Genomic DNA, 19,274 nt, shown 5'->3' with positions numbered 1-19,274 from the left:
TTTAATCGCTTTATTATTCCCGTCAAAAAAATGTTTGTAATATAATATACCATTATTCAAATCAATAGTTATTACAATAATTTACAATAATTTCAGTTTACTTATAATGAAATAAACCTAAAAAAAGTCTTAAAGGCATGAACATGCTTGTTGACCTAAATAACCTAAAGTATTGCGAATAAGTTTTAACATATGTGGAGGGTCAAATATTACATATTTTGATTTGTTACTGGATGTAGAAAATATACTTTATTTTAATTCACAACGCGTATAAATACTTCTAATCTCTAACGTTTTCTGCCGTAAACTGACGTCACACACAGCTGTGTGAATCGTTTTATGTTGGATTCACTCTTCGAGACGAGAGAATAGCATTACGGCGTGTTTATCAGTTTTTATGGTCTAAGGTAAGAACATTCACATCATGACACAAGTGATAAAACGTGCACAAATTTTTATAATCAAGAAATTGTCAAAGATTTCTTCTTCCTGCATTCTTAATAGGCTCGCGCCTGTTCCATCTTCGGATGCCTCATCAGATATCCAGGATGTCACTCCATCTCTTCCTGGGCCTTCCTATACTCCTTCGGCCGTTTGGTGCTATGTCTCGTCCTATCTTTACTAGTCTTCCTTCTTCCATTCTGCTTATATGGCCATACCATTCTTTTTTTCTTTTCAGTGTCCAGTCATTTATATTCTCTATATTATAGCTTTGCCTGAAGTCTGTGCTACGTTGTCTGTCCCATAATGATTTTCTTGTGATATCTCGAACAATTTTCATTTCACACGTTTTCATCAGTCTTTTTGTCCTTATGGTGTCACGTCTTGTTTCCGTAGTGTAAGTCATAATTTGGTCAATTATGACCCAATTATTTAAATTTCAAAGATTTAAAAAATTTAAAACGTTAGACATAGATACCCTCATTCCTGTGTTCTGATTTCACAATATCCTTACGAAAGATGAAAGAGATCTTCATCATCAGTAGCCGTTTTGAGTCCACTGTTAAACGTAGGCCACCCATAAATAATTACATTGCTTCCGGTCTTAAGTGCCTTGCCGCATGCCCTTGATATCGTCCGATCGTCTTGTCGAAGGACGACCTCGATTACGATAAGCATCATGTCTAGGTCTCCATTCTAACATTTTCTTGTTCCATCTCTGACTCTGCTTATTGAGGAAATCATCACGTCCAAATTTAGTAAACTTTACCAATATCGTGAGAACTTTTCAAATAGAACAAATTTTTACTCTTATACAGGGTGTTTCATTGGGAAACGGAAATACTTTAATGGTGAATAGAGGTCACCGAGCCGGTTCTAGATATACTACAATTTTTGCTCTACCTACTTTTATAACCGAGTTACAGGGTGTTTTATCGATTTTGCATATTTCTTTGCCATAATTTTAGAACCACCCTGTATATTTTTTTTGATATCTGGTACACATATCTCATTCAAAACCCAAACGACCGACATACTAACCATAAGAAAAATCCAGGTCCGGATTAACAAAAAATTATAAAGTAATTGTGACCTTAAAACAACACCCTGTATATTCAAATTTTGAAAATCCGTTTGCATATTTGAAAAGAGCACAAAAAAGTAAGTTTAATGGTTCTCTTCAGTTTTTCGGTCAGACACATTTGTGACTTTAATTTTGAAATTATATTGAATTTTTAATAACTCTGACATTAAAAAGCAAATATTATTAACTTTTAGTTATAAATTATTAAAGTCAATGAATAAATACTCATTTTAAAAATAATCAATACTTACTTATCACATTGGAACGACCCAATTACTAATGACAAAAAATCCAGGTCGGATTAACAAAAAAATATAAAGTAATTGTGACCTTGAAACAACACCCTGTATATTGAAATTTTGAAAATTTGTTTGCGTATTTTAAAAGAGCATCAAAAACTGCGTTAAAAGGTGCATGTCGAATTTTTGCGCAGATAATTTAATTACGGCAATTTTGAAATCATATTGATTAATTCTGTCAAGGTCACAAGAAGCTGCCAGAAAAATGAAGAACAATCCTAATGTAATTAGAAAATTGATTCGAAATCTTTTAAAGCGAGCAAGGAAATGCACCGAACAAAATGGCGGGCATTCTGGGCAGCTGTTATAGTCCAAATATTTTTAATTTATGTTTAATTGTTTAAACGACTTTTTAGCTGTTTTTTAATTCTTTACTAAATCATTAAAATATCCCAAATCTCGCAATTCTAATTTTTATCCATGAAACATGCGTAGTAAACAAGTATTAAGTATTTTTAAAATTAAAATAAGAATTGATTCATTAACATTAAATTATTAAAAGTTAATAATACATACCTGGTTTTTAATCTCCGAGTTCTTTAAAATTTCAATATAATTTCAAAATTGATGTAATTAAATCAACGGCGAAAAAATTAAAATGAACCTTTAATCACAGTTTTTATGCTCTTTTAAAATGCGCAGATAAATTTTAAAAATTTCAATATACAGGTGTTGGTTCAAGGTCACAATTACTTTATATTTTTTGTTAATCCGGACCTGGATTTTTCTTGTCATTAGTAATTGGGTCGTTCTAATGTGGTAAATAAGTATTGATTATTTTTAAAATTAGTATTTATTCATGTTAACTTTAATAATTTAAAACTAAAAGTTAATAATACCTGCTTTTAATGTCAGAGTTCGTCCCCCCTCCGTGGCTCAGTGGTAAGAGCGCCTGCCTTTGGATCGAAAAAATCCGAAAGGTTGTGGGTTCGAATCTCACCAGGGTGAGAAATTTTTCATTTATTATAAATTAATAAATGAGTGATTTCTGTCCTTGTGGGATCGGTACTCACCGGAGGCACCGCAGACGTTCGGATACAATTAGCGTCTCTTTGCAAAGACAATGACGTCGACTTTGCAAAGTAACAAGACACTTACTCAACACACACACTACACATGACACTATTAGGTACAACTGTTCAAAATTACCGTACCTACCATGCCAATGGCCGTTAGTTGTTGAGGCATTAACTAAATAAAAAAAAATGTCAGTTCTTAAAAAATTCAATATAATTTCAAAATTAAAGTCATAGAATTGCCAAAAAGACTAAGTTTCCATTCTAATGGCATATAAAACAACATATTGCTATTCTACATCCCACCAGAATGAAAACAATTGGAAAACGGTTATTCATTTTTCATAAAATTGCCTGGCCGAAAAATTGAAGCGAAGCATTCAACTTACTTTTTTGTGATCTTTTCAAATATGCAAATGGATTTTCAAAATTTGAATATACAGGGTGTTGTTTTAAGGTCACAATTACTTTATAATTTTTTGTTAATCCGGACCTGGATTTTTCTTATGGTTAGTATGTCGGTCGTTTGGGTTTTGAATGAGACATAAATATGTCATATGTGTACCAAATATCAAAAAAAAAAGGGTGGTTCTAAAGTTATGGCTTAGGAAAGAAATGGGCAAAATCGATAAAACACCCTGTAACTCGGTTATAAAAGTCGGCAGGGAAAAAAATGTAGTATATCTAGAACCGGCTCGGTGACCTCTATTCACCGTTAAAGTATTTCCGTTTCCCAATGAAACACCCTGTATAAAACATTCCTAGACCAAACATGTTTTCATCTTCGTTCGTTCGTGATAATTTAACTGGAGTTATTTTATGTTTTTTTGATTTATCTACAAATTTGTTTTATTTGTTTAATAATAATCTTATACTATTTTAGGTGATACGCGATATATAACAGAAGACGATTTGTTAACAGCTGGAGTAACATGTGGTGACGAGCGAAGAAAAATCTTAGATGCCTTTGAAATGTACGAAAGAGGGAAGAAAGTACTTGGCTGTGATGATACCTGCGCTTCTGCCCCACCACAACCTGTTGAGGAAGCTAGTGCTCCAATTCCAGAAAATATTAAAGCCATTAGCAGTTCAGAATGTGTGATATGTTTGGATTTGGAGGTAAATTCTAGCTTATGAATAAAGAAATTTATAATTTTAACTAAACAACGTATACTGAGGTCTGAAACCGGCAACTGCCGGCAAGGCAATTTGCGCAGTAAATCCAAGAGGGCAGACTCTGTTTAAAAACCATAGATATTAACAGATAACTTTGTAGTACCTCGTGTAAGAGGTTTAAGCTTATAGGCCTGGATCCCGCGTACCAAAAAATATACTTATACATAAACTTATCAGGATGACACGTTCCACAATTAAAACTTCCTCTGTTCCAGTGTTCCCATACATCAAAGTTTGTCCGACTAGACACCGTTAAGCTATTTACAACTTTTCAGCTTGCTATTAATCAACTTTTTTGGTACGCAGGATCCAGGCCTATTATATTTAAATTAGCAATCAGAATCCAATGTTATCCTATAGCCTAATGTGTTGATAATAGATCACATTACTTGCTCATGTTTGACGTGATAAATCCTTCTCCATCAACAAATCATCTTCAACCATTTTGTAGGCCTGCTGGCCAATTTCCGTTGAGTCTTCTGGTATGGGCGAACTAGCAAATTTGTGTGGGTTTTTAATTTATTATTGTGTTTTGCGCTTTGTCTTTGAGTGGCGTCTTTAACATAATATATTTTTAGGTATCCGAGTAGTGTTTGATTGGATATATACCCTGGTGCGTCTATTATAATAGTAGTACATATATATTGGATTGACTTCTTTGTAAAATAGAGGTGTTCATAAGTCCAGATGGGTTTTATGGTTGTTTTATAAATAAGAAGTTTGTTTTGTAATAATTATACTTTGGACTTTCTATCGATTAGCCAGTCATTTACCAGCCTTTATTTTTTACCGATTATCTTTTACGTTTAAATCAGTTTATTTGCATCTTTGGTTATGTGGCACATCCCGTTCTAAAACGTGGCAACACAAAATATTAAGATTTTAAAATATTAAAGTTATATGGTAATTTTTTGAATTAAAACTTTTTATGATTTTCACCGTAAACTACAGCACCTTCTTGTCACAAGTTTAAATGATACTGTTTGTACCGGTCCGTGAGCTTTAATTTTAAGTTGTCACATATCGTTTCGATCCATGTACTGAAACATTTCAAAAGGTTGCGCTATTACAGCTTTCTGAGGAAAAAGATAATGCATAATGCATTTTGTTGGTGAGATAAAATAAAACTTTTGGAGTTTGGATACACTTTTGAACGGGATGCGCGGTGTATTTTACCAGGTTATTCCACTGTCTATGTGAATTCCTAAATATTTCGTGTTTGTGGACTGTGGTATTTGTATGTTGCTTATGTACACTCGTGGGTACAGAATAAAGGCTTTTTTGTTTCCAATATACATTTTGTATAAGCTTTAGATCTCTATCATCTATTCCCATTATCTCTAGATATAGATATTCAAACAGCCTATCGTGTTGGACCCTATCACACGCCTTGTCAAAATCTATAAAGCAGATGGAAATTGGTTTCTGTACTTTCCATGATATTGGAGTAATGTTAACATTGACAGCAAAGTCTTCCTTGTACTAATTCTTATCTGAAAGCGTTTTGTTTTGTTTCCCATTTCTGTTTAATTATTATTGGAGAATTATTTAGAAAATATTAGTTGAGAAGCAGTTTGATACATAAAACTAATTTGTCTAGTATTTACCTGATGATGTATTAAGTTTATATGGAAGGGAAATCTCTTGGCTCAAGCCATACTATGGAATTATTCCCGTCTTGTAAATGTTAGTTATGAATGTTTGTTAGCTCTGAGATATTCGGTCAGGACCTGGGGCTTTCCCATTTTGTGCTTTGTTTGATGGCATTTTCGACTTCCGCTTTTAAAATGCTAGGACCGGTATTCGTATATTTTGTTTTGTGAAGTGGAGTCGTATCAAAGAAGAGTTCTGTTAATGTTGTTCTGAAGCTATTTTCTTGTGGCATTTTTACAATTTTAACTATTTATAATGGGAAATAAGCCACAATATTATTAAAAAATGATTTTTATTAACATTTCGAAATTAACATTTATAAATAGTTAAAAGAGTTCTCTTACCTGTTAAGTCCATTATTTCTTTTTCTGGTTTAATTAAGGGATTATTCTCCCTTACGAATTTGTCATGAAGTGAGTTAGTGTTCTCTGAGTGTAGGTAATTTCTTCATTATATTTTTTTGTGTAGGTACATTGTGTTTTGTGTATTTTTCTTTGTAGTTCAGTTATTTATCGATATATTTCTTTATATCGAGCCTCCTCGTCTTTATTTTCCACTTGCTTCTTTGTTGAATAAGGTATATTCTATGTGTCATCCAATGCGTTTTCTTTATTCGATGTTTTTCCGGTTTTAAAACTTTGTTAGCTATTGTTCATCATCATCATCATCACTGGCTCGACAGCCCTTTCTGGGTCTTGACCTGTTCCAGGATTCTTCTCCATTCTGATCTATTTCGTGCTTTTTTTCTCCAGTTTTTTATTTTTAAGGTTATTATATCATTTTCTATTTGTTCTAAATATCTCAGCTTCGGTCTTCCTCTTGTTCTTTTTCCTACTGGCATCTGTTTGAATATTTTGTTTGGTATTTCGCCTTCTTCCATTCTTTCTACATGTCCCATCCAACGCAGCCGTCCTATTTTAATTAATGTTATGATATCCGGCGATATGTTAGCTATTGTTACTATGGCGGAATTCATAATATCAAGTTCTTGGTCTATATTTGCTTGGCCTATATAAAAGTTGATTAGGTATCTAACTTCAGAACATTGGACAGTAAAATTTACTATATTTAATATAGGAATTTTCTGACAATAAATAAATATTGGTTGATAAAATGCCTTATGAGAACGGACCTGTTCCTAATTTCTGAAACATAATATACTATACTACTGCTATTTATGTGTAACAAAATTAGATTTTTGACTCACCAGGATAAAGGTTTATATCGTCGGCTTACTGCCAAAAACAACCAACTACATTTTTAAAAGTTTTGAGAAATCTAGCTTTTAAATTTTAATTTGAAATGAAAAATCGTCTGAATTTAAATAATAATTTAATAATTGAAAAATATGATAAAATATTTTTCAGTTATTAAATAATTTTTTAAAATTCAGTCGATTTTCAATTTCAAATTAAAGTTTAAAAGATAGATTTCCCAAAACTTTTAAAATGGAGCTGGTTGGTTTTGGCAGTAAGCCGACGATATTTCAGATTGAGTAGGCACATATAGTCAATAAATTCCTTAATTGATAACATATTTGATTCTTTAGTGTACTGCCAAACTAAAAAATAAATTTGGTGATTAATTTATTTTATTTATTTATTTTTTGTTTCAGTGTCAAATAATATTCGTGCCATGTGGTCATCTTTGCTGTTGCTGTGACTGCTCAGTCCCAATTTCTGACTGCCCACTTTGTAGAGTTACGATTGATCGAAAAATTACACTGGTATTATAGTAAACATTTAACCAAAAGTTCTTCCAGCAAATATTTGATAATTATTAACTAAATTTTATTATTAAGCTGCTTTAATCAAATATATAAATCATAAAATATTTTCGTATTTATTAATAAAATGAAGACGATTAAAATCAAGTAAAATTATGATAAATTCTAATTTTTTACAGAAGTTTTTATAGGATGATACACAGGACATAGGATTATTACTACAATTTGTCAAATATACGGTGATACTTATCCGTATTGATATGAGGTTCCACCGTAGGATGCGCAATCAACAGAAACACAATTCACTGTTGAGTTCCCACTTATTTTTCTACTCAGCGAAGAAAATCGCCAAGTATCAACGTATATTTGACAATCTGTATCTCCCAATATTTTAGATCCTCTTTTGTTGAACGTTCTGGAAGTCCCTTTTATTTTATATCTCACCCTGTTGCTGCACTTATATACCTTCGAATAACAATCAAATAATCCGTAATAACAAGGATGCTGCTTAGGAAACCTACAAAAATTAATATCTTAGCGGTTTATTGTTCATTATTTTCTTTGTGTGCCGTGCTTGTTTTAAAGCGTTGTCTATCGTCGTACAATCCAAGCCAAGTGGTCCAAAGGTGGTTGCTTGACTATGTTTAATATTTTTTATTTTTCTACCTTTTAAACTTCAGTCTGTAGAGAGTACAAAATTGCATTCATTTTATTTTTAAAAAATTTAGTTTGCCGATGACGGCCATTTTTGTTAAAGCGAGTCGATCATTTTCACGGAAATCATGGCTTCGATCTTTAGCCAATATTTTTTCTGAGGTTTGTCCTAGAACAATAAATCAAAAACCAAACTTTTTAGAAAAGTATGCTCTAAAAAAATAGCCTATAGCATTATTTAATTTCAAACTACCCTTGAGGCCTTAAATGAACCTCAAAGTTTGAATAGGTAAACTGATAAATTTCCATTTTCAGCATTTTTTTAACAGCAAAAGGCAAGCCGATATTGGTTTGTAATTTTTTTTCTGGAAAAGACATACATACATACTTTAAGTAAAAAAAGTTTGAGCTTTGAGACTTAAGTAAATTTTTTCAAAAAAATCTCAAAAACGTAATTTTTTGAAAAATCTCAAAGTTTGACCCCTTATATCTCTGATGGGCACGGATGAAAAAATTTGAAATTTGGCCGAATGTTAGACCCTAGCAAGTAGAATAAGAAGTAAAAATTTAAAGTTGCAGACTTACGTCATATAGGAGCTACAGGCCTGAAAAAATGGTCAAAAATCAAAATGGTCAAAATTTGAGCGTTTGCGGGCAGGGTAATTAAAATTTAAATAAACTGTCTAATGAAATAAAAATTAATCTATTTTTACCAGATTTCATAATGAATATAAATTTATACAGGGTGGGCCAAAGAAAAGAGTCCACCTCAAAATTTGGCAATAGTTACCTATTAGATTTTAAGGAAATGCCGAAATAGGTCCATTTTTATTTTTATTATATTGCAACTTTTTGGGATATATTTTATACTACGTGACGTCATCCATTTGAGCGTGATGACATAATCCACGATTTTTTTAAATGGGAATAGGGGTCTTGTGGCAACTAAAAATACATTGTACTGCTGTCAGAAAATAGAAAAAATGTTTATTTCACAAATAAACATTTCTTTTCGCTTAAATTAAGTCACAAACAGCCTCCCACTTACGTCTTGACAGTTTGAACATTTAATTTAAGCGAAAAGCAATGTTTATTTGCCAAATAATAATTTTTTTTCTATTTTATGACAGCAATAAAATGTATTTTGAGTTAAATAAATTACATACATTCTACTTTTTGTGTCAAATAATTCAATTCAAAAATTATTTTTTGGCCACCCTGTAGAAATAATTATATTATTGTTTATACTACTGAACAGAGAATTGAACACTCTTTCAAATGAGATAACATACGACCCCCTATTACCATGAAAACAAAAATCTATTACGTCATCACGCCTAGGTGGATGACGTCACTGACGATGACACGTCATGGAGACGTATGAAATATATATAAAAAAATTGTAATTTAAAAATAAAAATCGACCTGTTTCGGCATTCCCTTAAAAGCTAATAACTGCCAAATATCAAGGTGAACTCTTTTCTTTGGCCCACCCTGTATAAATTTGTATTCATTGTGAAATCTGGTAAAAATAGATTAATATTTTTATTTCATTAGACAGTTTATTTGAATTTTAATTACCCTGCCCGCAAACGCTCAAATTTTGACCATTTTGATTTTTGACCGTTTTTTCAGGCCTGTAACTCCTATATGACGTAAGTCTGCAACTCCAAATTTTTACTCCTTATTCTACTTGCTAGGGGCTAATATTCAGCCAAATTTCAAATTTTTCCATCCGTGCCCATCAGAGATATAAGGGGTCAAACTTTGAGATTTTTCAAAAAATTACGGTTTTGAGATTTTTTTTTTGAAAAAATTTACTCAAGTCTCAAAGCTCAAACTTTTTTTATTTAAAGTATGTACGTATGTATTTTGCAGAAAAAAATTACAAACCATTATCGGCTTGCCTTATGCTGTTAAAAAAATGCTAAAAATTGAATATTATCAGTTTACCTCTTCAAACTTTGAGGTTCATTTAAGGCCTTAAGGGTAGTTTGAAATTAAATAATGCTATAGGCCGTTTTTTAGAGCATACTTTTCTAAAAAGTTTGGTTTTTGATTTATCGTTCTAGGACAAACCTCAGTGAAAATATTGGGTAAAGAACGAAGCCATGTTTTCCGTGAAAATGATCGATACGCTTTAACAAAAAAGGCCGTCATCGGCAAAGTAAATTTTTTAAAAATAAAATAACTGGAATTCTGTACTCTCTATTGACTGAAGTTTAAGAGGTAGAAAAATAAAAAATATTAAAAATAGTCAAGCAACCAACTTAATTTATATTGGACCACTTGGCATGGATTGACCCCATATTAACAAGCTGATGAAATGTTTCTCGGTCGGCAGCTATATGAAACAATTCCTCGACCTGTCCATTGTCTAATGTTACGCAGCCAGAACAGTTGTTTTCTTCCAATCGAGCGTTTTCCTTCGATTTTGCCCTGAATGATCAACCGGAGTAAGCTATATTTAGGTCCTCTCATTATATTGGAAGGAAGGATTATAAAGGAAGTATTGAACCTTTCTCATTTTTATGATGTTAATCAACTCTCGCTCTTTGTGCATGGTCTCTATCACACGTTCGTTAGATATGTGTGTTGTCCACGGGATTCTGAGCATGCGACGGTAACACCACAACGCTTCTAATTTGTTTAGGTTTTTTATTTTTGTTGTCCAGGTTTCACATCTGTAAAACAAAACGGACCAGACGTAGCACTATTTTATTGTTTATAGAGAAATAAAAATTATAAGGGCGTTTCAAATAATCCCGATTCTTTAGGGGATATAGTAACAACCAATATTCGTAGCGTAAATCGGACTTGACCAATGTCTTGTATATAAGAATCTGTTAAAGTATGCTATATCTATATCACATAACAGCACGGGAGGTAGTGTCAAATTTGACCGGAGCATTTTAGCATGGCTGTCTTCTTTTTATTTAGTTAGGTGTTCCAAAGCTTATTAACAAATGATGTGTCAGCTGGCCCAAAACCGGGGATTTTAGACAAGAAAAGGTAAAATATGACACTTGATGGAAAAACGCTACAACTTATATGTCAAATATTTATCTCCGTGACTTACGTGTCTAATAGCCTAGAATACCTAGCTACTGGCTTTCACCCAAGCGACTCGGGTTCAATTCCTGCCGTTGGATTTTTTTTTTGTTTTTAAAATTGACATTTTGATTTGAAAAATAATTATTTTTGGATAATACCACGTTTTTATTATTTATACGACACAATATAAAAAAGTCTGTATGTCTTTTATAGAATCGTAAACTATGCATTTGATCATATTATTATGATTGACCCTAATAATCAAATTTGTTGTACATTTACCCCCAAAGCTTCCTGAGTGGGTATGACCCCCCTTTTCAATTAGATTGGTCGTACCAACTCAGGAACCTTCAGGGGTTCATGTACAACAAATTTGCTTTTTAAGATCAATCATAATAATATGATCAAATGCATAGTTTAGGATTATATAAAAGACATACAGACTTTTTTTATATTGTGTCGTATAAATAATAAAAACGTGGTATTATCAAAAAATAATTGTTTTTCAAATCAAAATTTCAATTTTAAAAACAAAAAAATCCAACGGCAGGAATTGAACCAGAGTCGCTTGGGTGAAAGCCAGTAGCTAGGTATTCTAGGCTATTATACACGTAAGTCACGGAGATAAATATTTGACATATAAGTTGTAGCGTTTTTCAATCAAGTTTCATATTTTACCTTTTCTTGTCTAAAATCCCCGGTTTTGGGCCAGCTGACACTTTGTTAATAAGCTTTGGAACACCTAACTAAATAAAAAGAAAACAGCCATGCTAAAATGCTCCGGTCAAATTTGACACTACCTCCCGGGCTGTGAACACAAAATTCTTGCTGTTCTGACGAATTTTTCAGATCTCTTTGCCGTGGTGGATCAGTTCACTGGTTTTCGATTCGGTACATCTCCTTATAAATCATTAATATATCTGGCCTTGTTAACCACTTATCGCCAATCTGCTGTATCCAATAGTGACGGTGTCCAGTTCTTTATTCACAGTGTTCTTAATTTTTTTCAACTTGGTCCTGCGATCGTATCTTGGGTCTCCGTTAATTTTCTTTGAGCTGCGTATTTTATTTTTGCTAGGATAGTACCACCTATTTTCATATTATTTTAATACAAATTTTCCTATTAAACACCATTATAAAAAACGAACCAAAAATCATGAGTTCTTTTACCAGCAAAAACCTAAAACAGTGAATTAAAGCAGATAAATTCTTTACGTAAAAGTAGTGCATTTTAAATGAAAAATATAAGTTAGAAAAACAAACCATACAAAATTACTAATTATAGTATTCTTATAGGTAAAATAATTATAATCGTCATTGAAGGTCAAAATAGCGTCAACGTAAAGTGTCAAACGAAAGCTCTCGATGAGCGTATCAATTGAGGTATTACACAAAAATATGGATCTATAATAAGTGTTCAAAATATACCATTCATCTCAATACACTTCAAATAATGTTTTTAGAGTTAACAATGCGAACTAGCAACGCGATTGTTATCCAATGTTTGAGATCTTCGACGTTTTCGATCGTATCCGCAAAGATTTTGGCCTTAAGCATGATCCAGATTGAGAAATCCGTAGGAGTAATGTCTGGCGACCCTGGAGGTCACGATTCGTTTCCACCGTTTCTCTACCGATCCATCCAGGGATATAATGGTTTAGGAAAGTGCGAATTTCCAGACCAGAATGCGCGTTATGCTGCAACATGATGTTTCGTACTCCGAATATGCCATCTTCATCCAAAATTACACGTAATTCTTGTAAGAGCCCTAAAGTAACTTTCTTAATTAACGGACCCGTCCAATAAAAGGGGCCAACAATCTCTCGATAATCAATTCATGTCTCAACCATAATTCCTAGAGAATTCACTATGGTTGTAACTTCCTTTTTTATGATTTCGTGAGTTGTGCTTCTTTATCATGCCATTAACTTTGAATTGTTCTTCGTCCATTTACAAGATTTTTCTCTTGAAAAACGGTCGGCTGCTCTCACGATTAGCTAAGACTCGCAGAAATCGATGCGCCGCTGGAAGTCCTGTTGTTTTAGCTTATACAGCAAAAGCAGATGGTAATAGTACAAACCGATACCCTTTAGAATTCTGCGAAGAGTGCAAACTGGTATGGCAGGCTTTAACGATGTCTGTTTGGCGGAGAGGCGATGGTTTTTAATGGATTATTGAGTAACTGCCATGGTTTTCCTATCTGTGCGCACCGAACGTGGTCGGCCGCTACGCTTTGCATCTTGAACACTACCGATCCGTTCAAGCTTTTTGGCTAAATCCACCATATTATGTAATTGCGATTCGGAAAACGTGCATTAGGCTATCTTTCTGTAAAATCTTCTTTAATAGTTTCGTAATTGCGAGCCTGACGGTAAAACTTTTTAATAAAACACACGTTGTTCTAACGTTGACTTAACGCGAACGTTCTCTGCCATTTCAGTCGTAACACAACGACTTCTTCTTCTAAAGGTGCCTATCATCTAGAGATGTTGGCGACCACATTGACCCATATTATTCTATTCACAACAACTCAAAATACACTAAGCATCAAAATTAACGCACCACCTTAAAAATGGGACATTTTTGATGTCTCGTATTTCCTAACCTGTTGTCCGATTTGAGTGATTTTTTTAGTATATTATAGCTATATTCTTCAAGAATATCGATCTAATAATATTATTGCTACAGAAGTAAGTGTCATTGTATACCGGGTGTAACAATGATTGTTTTTCCTTCAAAGTTTGGAATACCCTGTGGAATATTCTATTCTAGCGTATATAAAATATTGAAATTAAAACTCAACTGTAGCCTTAGGCGTTCTTAACAGTTTGCTTTTTGTTCCATTCGCTTATGTTGGATAGTAAAAAAGTTAGGTACTTTAACAACTAGCAATGTTATTCATCAACACAGGGTGTTTCTAAATATGTAAGTGCATCAAGCTTTAAGGGGTAATTTTGCATGAACAAATAATGACAGTTTGCTTTATAAACATATATGTCCGCAAATGCTTTGTTTCCGAGATACGGGATGTTGAATTTTTTCTTACAAACGGACGATTTATTTATTGCTCTAAAACTGGTTGAGATATGCAAATGAAATTTGGTAGGTTTTAAAAGGTAGTTATTGCGCGTTTTTTGACATACAATTAAGAATTTTATATTCACCATTGGCGTGCCTACGGGATGTATCTAAAATGTTTATACCCGTATGCACGCCAATGGTGAATATAAAATTCTTAGTTATATGTCAAAAAATGCGAAATAACAACCTCTTAAAACCTACCAAATTTCATATGCAAATCTCAACCAGTTTTAGAGCAATAAATAAATCGTCAGTTTGTAAGAAAAAATTCAACATCCCGTATCTCGGAAACGAAGCATTTGTGGACATATGTTTATAAAGCAAACGGCCATTATTTTTTCATGCAGAATTACCCCTTAAAGTTTGTCGCACTTATTTGTGTGTGTGTGTTTGAGCATTATTGGCTTCGGAGTCAATGTCCATTCGCCATCTTACCTTTTTGGGATTATTTGTATTATTTATGCGGAAGCTCCAAAGGAGTGCTTCCTGCTTTCTACTGATTTGTTCAGGTATGTATCCAATCACAATCCTGCTCCAATTTTACAAAGAACTATTTTATATACCTATATCTAATTTTCAACGATTTTTGTTTTTATTTGGAATTATTTCTTTTCATTTTGATTTTTTTTTATCATTTTTTTATGTATTTTTTTTTTTTATTTATTTATTTTTTTTTATTTTTTTTTATATATATATATTTTTTGATATATTTTTTTATTTTTCATTGTCTTTTTCAATATAATTTGGGATATTAGACTAGGACACAATTTGACGCTCAGGGGTCGATCAGAGCATTTAGACGAGACAGGTGGACCTCGGATAGGCGTAGGGCTTAACACGAAAGGAAAAAAAAACATAGGTTATAAACTTAATCTAATACATAAAATATGTTTGTACAAAATTTGATAAACATTGAAATCTTCTGCTCTTAATAGTTGAGTTAGGTTATATGGTCTGGTGATTTTGGGTATTTTGGCCATTTCTTCATTTAATAATTTAACCTCGTTTATTATTCTAGAACAGCCTAGGATCATGTGCTCCGCTGTACCTTCTTCTCCACATGAACAATTAGGAGAATCACTCAATTTTATTTTATATTTGTACTGGGGAGTTAAAACATGGTTGAACCTTAACCTGCACAAAACAGAGAAAAACCGCTTGCTTCCCGACAGTCTTGAGAACCAAGACTGGCCAGGAGGCTTGGTAACTATGTTTTTATAAAATTTTCCCTTTGGACTGTTACTATACATTTCTCTCCATTCGGCTAGTATTATGGGTTTTACGTGGCAGGCAATTTCACTGTGGGGACATTTATAACTTAAAAGCTCTCCAGTTCTACTTCCTTTCTTAGCATCTTCGTCCACTTCTTCATTCTCTTTTATTCCACAATGTCCTTTAATCCAAACTAATGATACATTGATTTTTTTTGTTTGTAATTCTTGAAGTTTAATAATTATAGTAGTCAAAATATAATTACTACTGACTTGGTGGATATTTTTTATTTTCATAATAGCACTTTTACTATCAGAACAAATTGCAAATGATTCTGCTGTAATTTTCATATTACTTATATACAGGAGAGCTTCTAATATGGCTATTAATTCTGCAGTATATATTGTAAGCTTTTCATTTAATTTAAAGGATTTTTTATGATTTTTATGTGGATCAAATATAGCGCAACCTACTTTCTTGTTGTTCTTTGATGCATCCGTGAATATATATTGACATCTGGGAAGATACTTTTCTAAATCCTCCTCAAATATGTATTGTCTAATCCTTGGGTGAAATTTTGAATAGTCTTGGAGAAAAACACAGTTAATTGGATGGATGTTATAAATATTTATGCTATATAATGGATCTATATCTGAAGAGTATATTTCTTCTATTACGTTATTTATTACATAATATGACTCAGTAATAGTTAAACTTTTTTTCAACTTCCAATAACTATGGGTAAGATCCGATGTAAACAGTATATTGATTTTTTGGACTAAGTTGCTATTTTTAGAACTTAATTTAGCTATAAAATTGGAAGCTAAAATCTTTCGGCGATATTTTAGTGGAGTTTCTGCTACTTCGGCAAATAAGCAATCAATTGGTGTACTTTTTAAAGCCCCTAGGCATAGCCTTAGACACTTATTTACTACGTGATCTATTTTTTCTAGTTGACTTTTGGAAGCTTGGTCATAGAAGAAACTACCATAATCCAGTATTGACCTAATGTAGGATTTGTACAAAAGGATTGCTACGTTTGGATCTGATCCCCATTTTGTTCCACACACTGACCGTAAGATGTTAATTCCTTTTTCAGTTTTCTTGATTAAATAATCTATGTGGTTTTTCCATGTCATTTTTTTATCCAGATACATTCCTAGGTATTTTACAGATGCCCGTACACTATACTTTGTTGTATCCAATGTTATTTCTGTTGGAATGTGTTTTCTTTTCCTCGTAAAAATGCAGACTTCTGTTTTTTTCCTGGAAATTTTTAGGCCATTTTCATTGCACCATTTATTAAGGTTCTTATAGGCTATATTTAATTTTTTGCACCCTTCTTGAATATACTGGCATGGGGAATATATACAAATGTCATCGGCAAATTGTAGTATAGAAACGGTCTCACTACATTTAATTTTACTTTCCAGATCTGCTGTATATATTAAGTATAGTACAGGGCTTAGTATACTTCCTTGTGGTAACCCAATATTGGTCGTTTTAGGTCCCAATGTTTCATCATTTATATTTATTGACACTGACCTATCGGAATATAGTAATCTTATACGTGAGGTCAAAGATTGGGAGATTCCCATTTTTTCCATTTTTTCATAGAGAATGTCTAATATGACGTTATCATATGCTGATTCTATGTCTACGAAAATTGCTGGAACGGAGTTGTTATTAGTAAAGGCGATATTTATATCACTTACTAGGTTGCCGATATTTTCAATAGTTGAGCATCCTCTTCTGAAGCCAAACTGTAATTTAGGTAATTTTTTATTATTTTCGAGCCAATGAACTAGTCTGACTTTGATCATTCTTTCTACAGTTTTTAATACACAAGAAGCTAGAGAAATTGCTCTATATGACTCTGGATCTTCCGCATCTCTATTTGGTTTCAGAATTGGGATTGCTTTATATTCCTTCCAGCTTGTTGGAAATTCTGCCCGATTCCATATTGAGTTAATTATGTTGCGAAAAATTTCAATACTTGATTCTGACAAACTAGCGAGCATTTTATAATAAATGTTATCAACTCCAGGTGCTGTGTTATTGTTTGTTTTAAGGCTTTGTTTTATTTCCATACTTGAAAATTCACTATCTATATCATCCGTGCTCAGTGAAATAGTCGGCCGAATATTTGTTTCCACCCAACTTGGAGCAATTTTATTAAAGAATGTTTCTACCCACTCACCTATTTGGATCCTATTTCTTGGGGGATTAAATGTATTTTTTATTTTCTTTATATACTTCCATATATCTTTTATTGGTGTGTTTCTGTTAAGTTGTTTGCAAAAATCTTGCCAAGAATCTTTTTTGCTTTGTAATATTATTTTTTTGGCGACTGCTACTGAATTTTTATATTTTAAATAGTTAGTTAAATTTGACTGCCTTTTATAAAGCAAAAAAGCTTCTTGTTGACATTTAATAGCATTTGCACATCTCTGATTCCACCAAACTTTGCTAAATTCTGATTTGATCTCTGTTCTCTTCTGTGGGATTGCTAGTTTTGTAGCATGATTTATTGACTCTATAAAACTTTTATATGACCTTTCGTTATTACTTCCATCTAATTGTTCATCTACTATCTGAGAGAAAAAAGACCAGTCAGCTTTATTTAAATTAACTTGGTTTTTACACTTAAAGGATAATTTAGTAGTATTAAAATGTGTTTCAATTAGAACAGGAAAATGATTGGAAGTACCTAATGGTGTAATATCAGTTTTCCAATCACAATTTAAAGTTATATCTCTAGAGCATATTGTAATATCTATAGCAGATTTGTTATTACTTCCAAATCTAGGTATTAATGTTTCGCTTCCTGTATTTAAATAATTTAAGTTACACTCCTCTATAGCACCGAGAAGACTTGAACCCGCTATGTCTGAATAACTATTTCCCCATGCAGTATGATGACAATTGAAATCTCCTCCTACCAAAAATGGCTTTTCTAAGCTATCAAAAAAGGTAACCCAATCTGTTTCTCTAATGTTTAGTTTTGGTTTGGCATATATAGAGTATAGATGGATTTTTATATTTTTATTTATTGAAACTGATACCGACACACATTCGACATCCTTTATCGGAGTAAATTTTGGCTTAGGAAAAAAGGTAAAGTATTTTCTTAATAAGATTGCAACTCCTCCAAAATTGTCATTACGGTCCTGTCTAAATATATTAAAATTATTAACAAAAAAATGTGAAGATTTCTTTAACCAAGTTTCCGAAAGCAAAACTACATTAATTTTATTGTCGAAAATGTATTTTTCAAAGTGACCTTTATTACACAAAATTGATCTAGCATTCCATTGCAGTATATTTAAGTTACTCATAGTCAGATAAAATTTGCGTTATACTGTCTTTTATGTTTTCAATAAGTGTACTATTTTTAATTTCTACATTTGAAAAAGTTAAAATATCTTTGATAAGGTTTAATAATGATTCGCAAGTTTTTATCTGTTTATTTACCGTGTTAGAGTCATCACAACCATTATTATAATTTGGTATATTTTTAAACTTATTGAAAACAGGTTCTGTTAAAGTTTTTGGATTTGAAATTATTTCTTTACGTTTTTCGAATGTTTCATCGATCTCTGGGGACATAGCTAACCTCCTTCTTTTTAAAGTAACAGTATAACGGTTAGAATTTGTGTTATTTTTTGCTACACTTGAAAAACTTGTTTCATGCTTAGAAGACGCCTCGGCGTATGATAGGTTTTCATATACCATAGTTCTTTTTATATTCTTCTGTCTAATAAATTCTGAACAATTTTTTTTATCAGTAGCGCAATGCTTTTCTTTACAATAAATGCATATTGGTTCATTTTTTTGGCAGTTTTCTGCCTTATGATCTTCTCCACAGTTTTTACAAC

At 32.3% G+C, this 19,274-nt stretch overlaps 1 protein-coding gene across 2 annotated transcripts in view; it reads left to right on the top strand.

Moving 5' to 3' along the window:
* Positions 1 to 7,502, top strand: part of LOC114330708 (E3 ubiquitin-protein ligase LRSAM1) — a 182,723-nt gene extending 175,221 nt beyond the window's left edge. For both annotated transcript variants that reach the window (XM_050644062.1, XM_050644061.1), the window contains 2 exons: positions 3,724 to 3,959; positions 7,285 to 7,502. In XM_050644062.1, coding sequence (XP_050500019.1) covers positions 3,724 to 3,959; positions 7,285 to 7,404 — 356 coding nt within the window. In that variant the 3' untranslated portion in view covers positions 7,405 to 7,502. The remainder of the gene's footprint in view (positions 1 to 3,723; positions 3,960 to 7,284) is intronic.
* The last annotated feature ends 11,772 nt before the right edge of the window (positions 7,503 to 19,274 follow it).

Source organism: Diabrotica virgifera, chromosome 2 (genome assembly GCF_917563875.1).
Source record: "Diabrotica virgifera virgifera chromosome 2, PGI_DIABVI_V3a".
Lineage (NCBI taxonomy): Eukaryota > Metazoa > Arthropoda > Insecta > Coleoptera > Chrysomelidae > Diabrotica > Diabrotica virgifera.
Note: the sequence above shows the minus strand (reverse complement) of the source record. Positions and strands in the feature narration are given on the sequence as shown.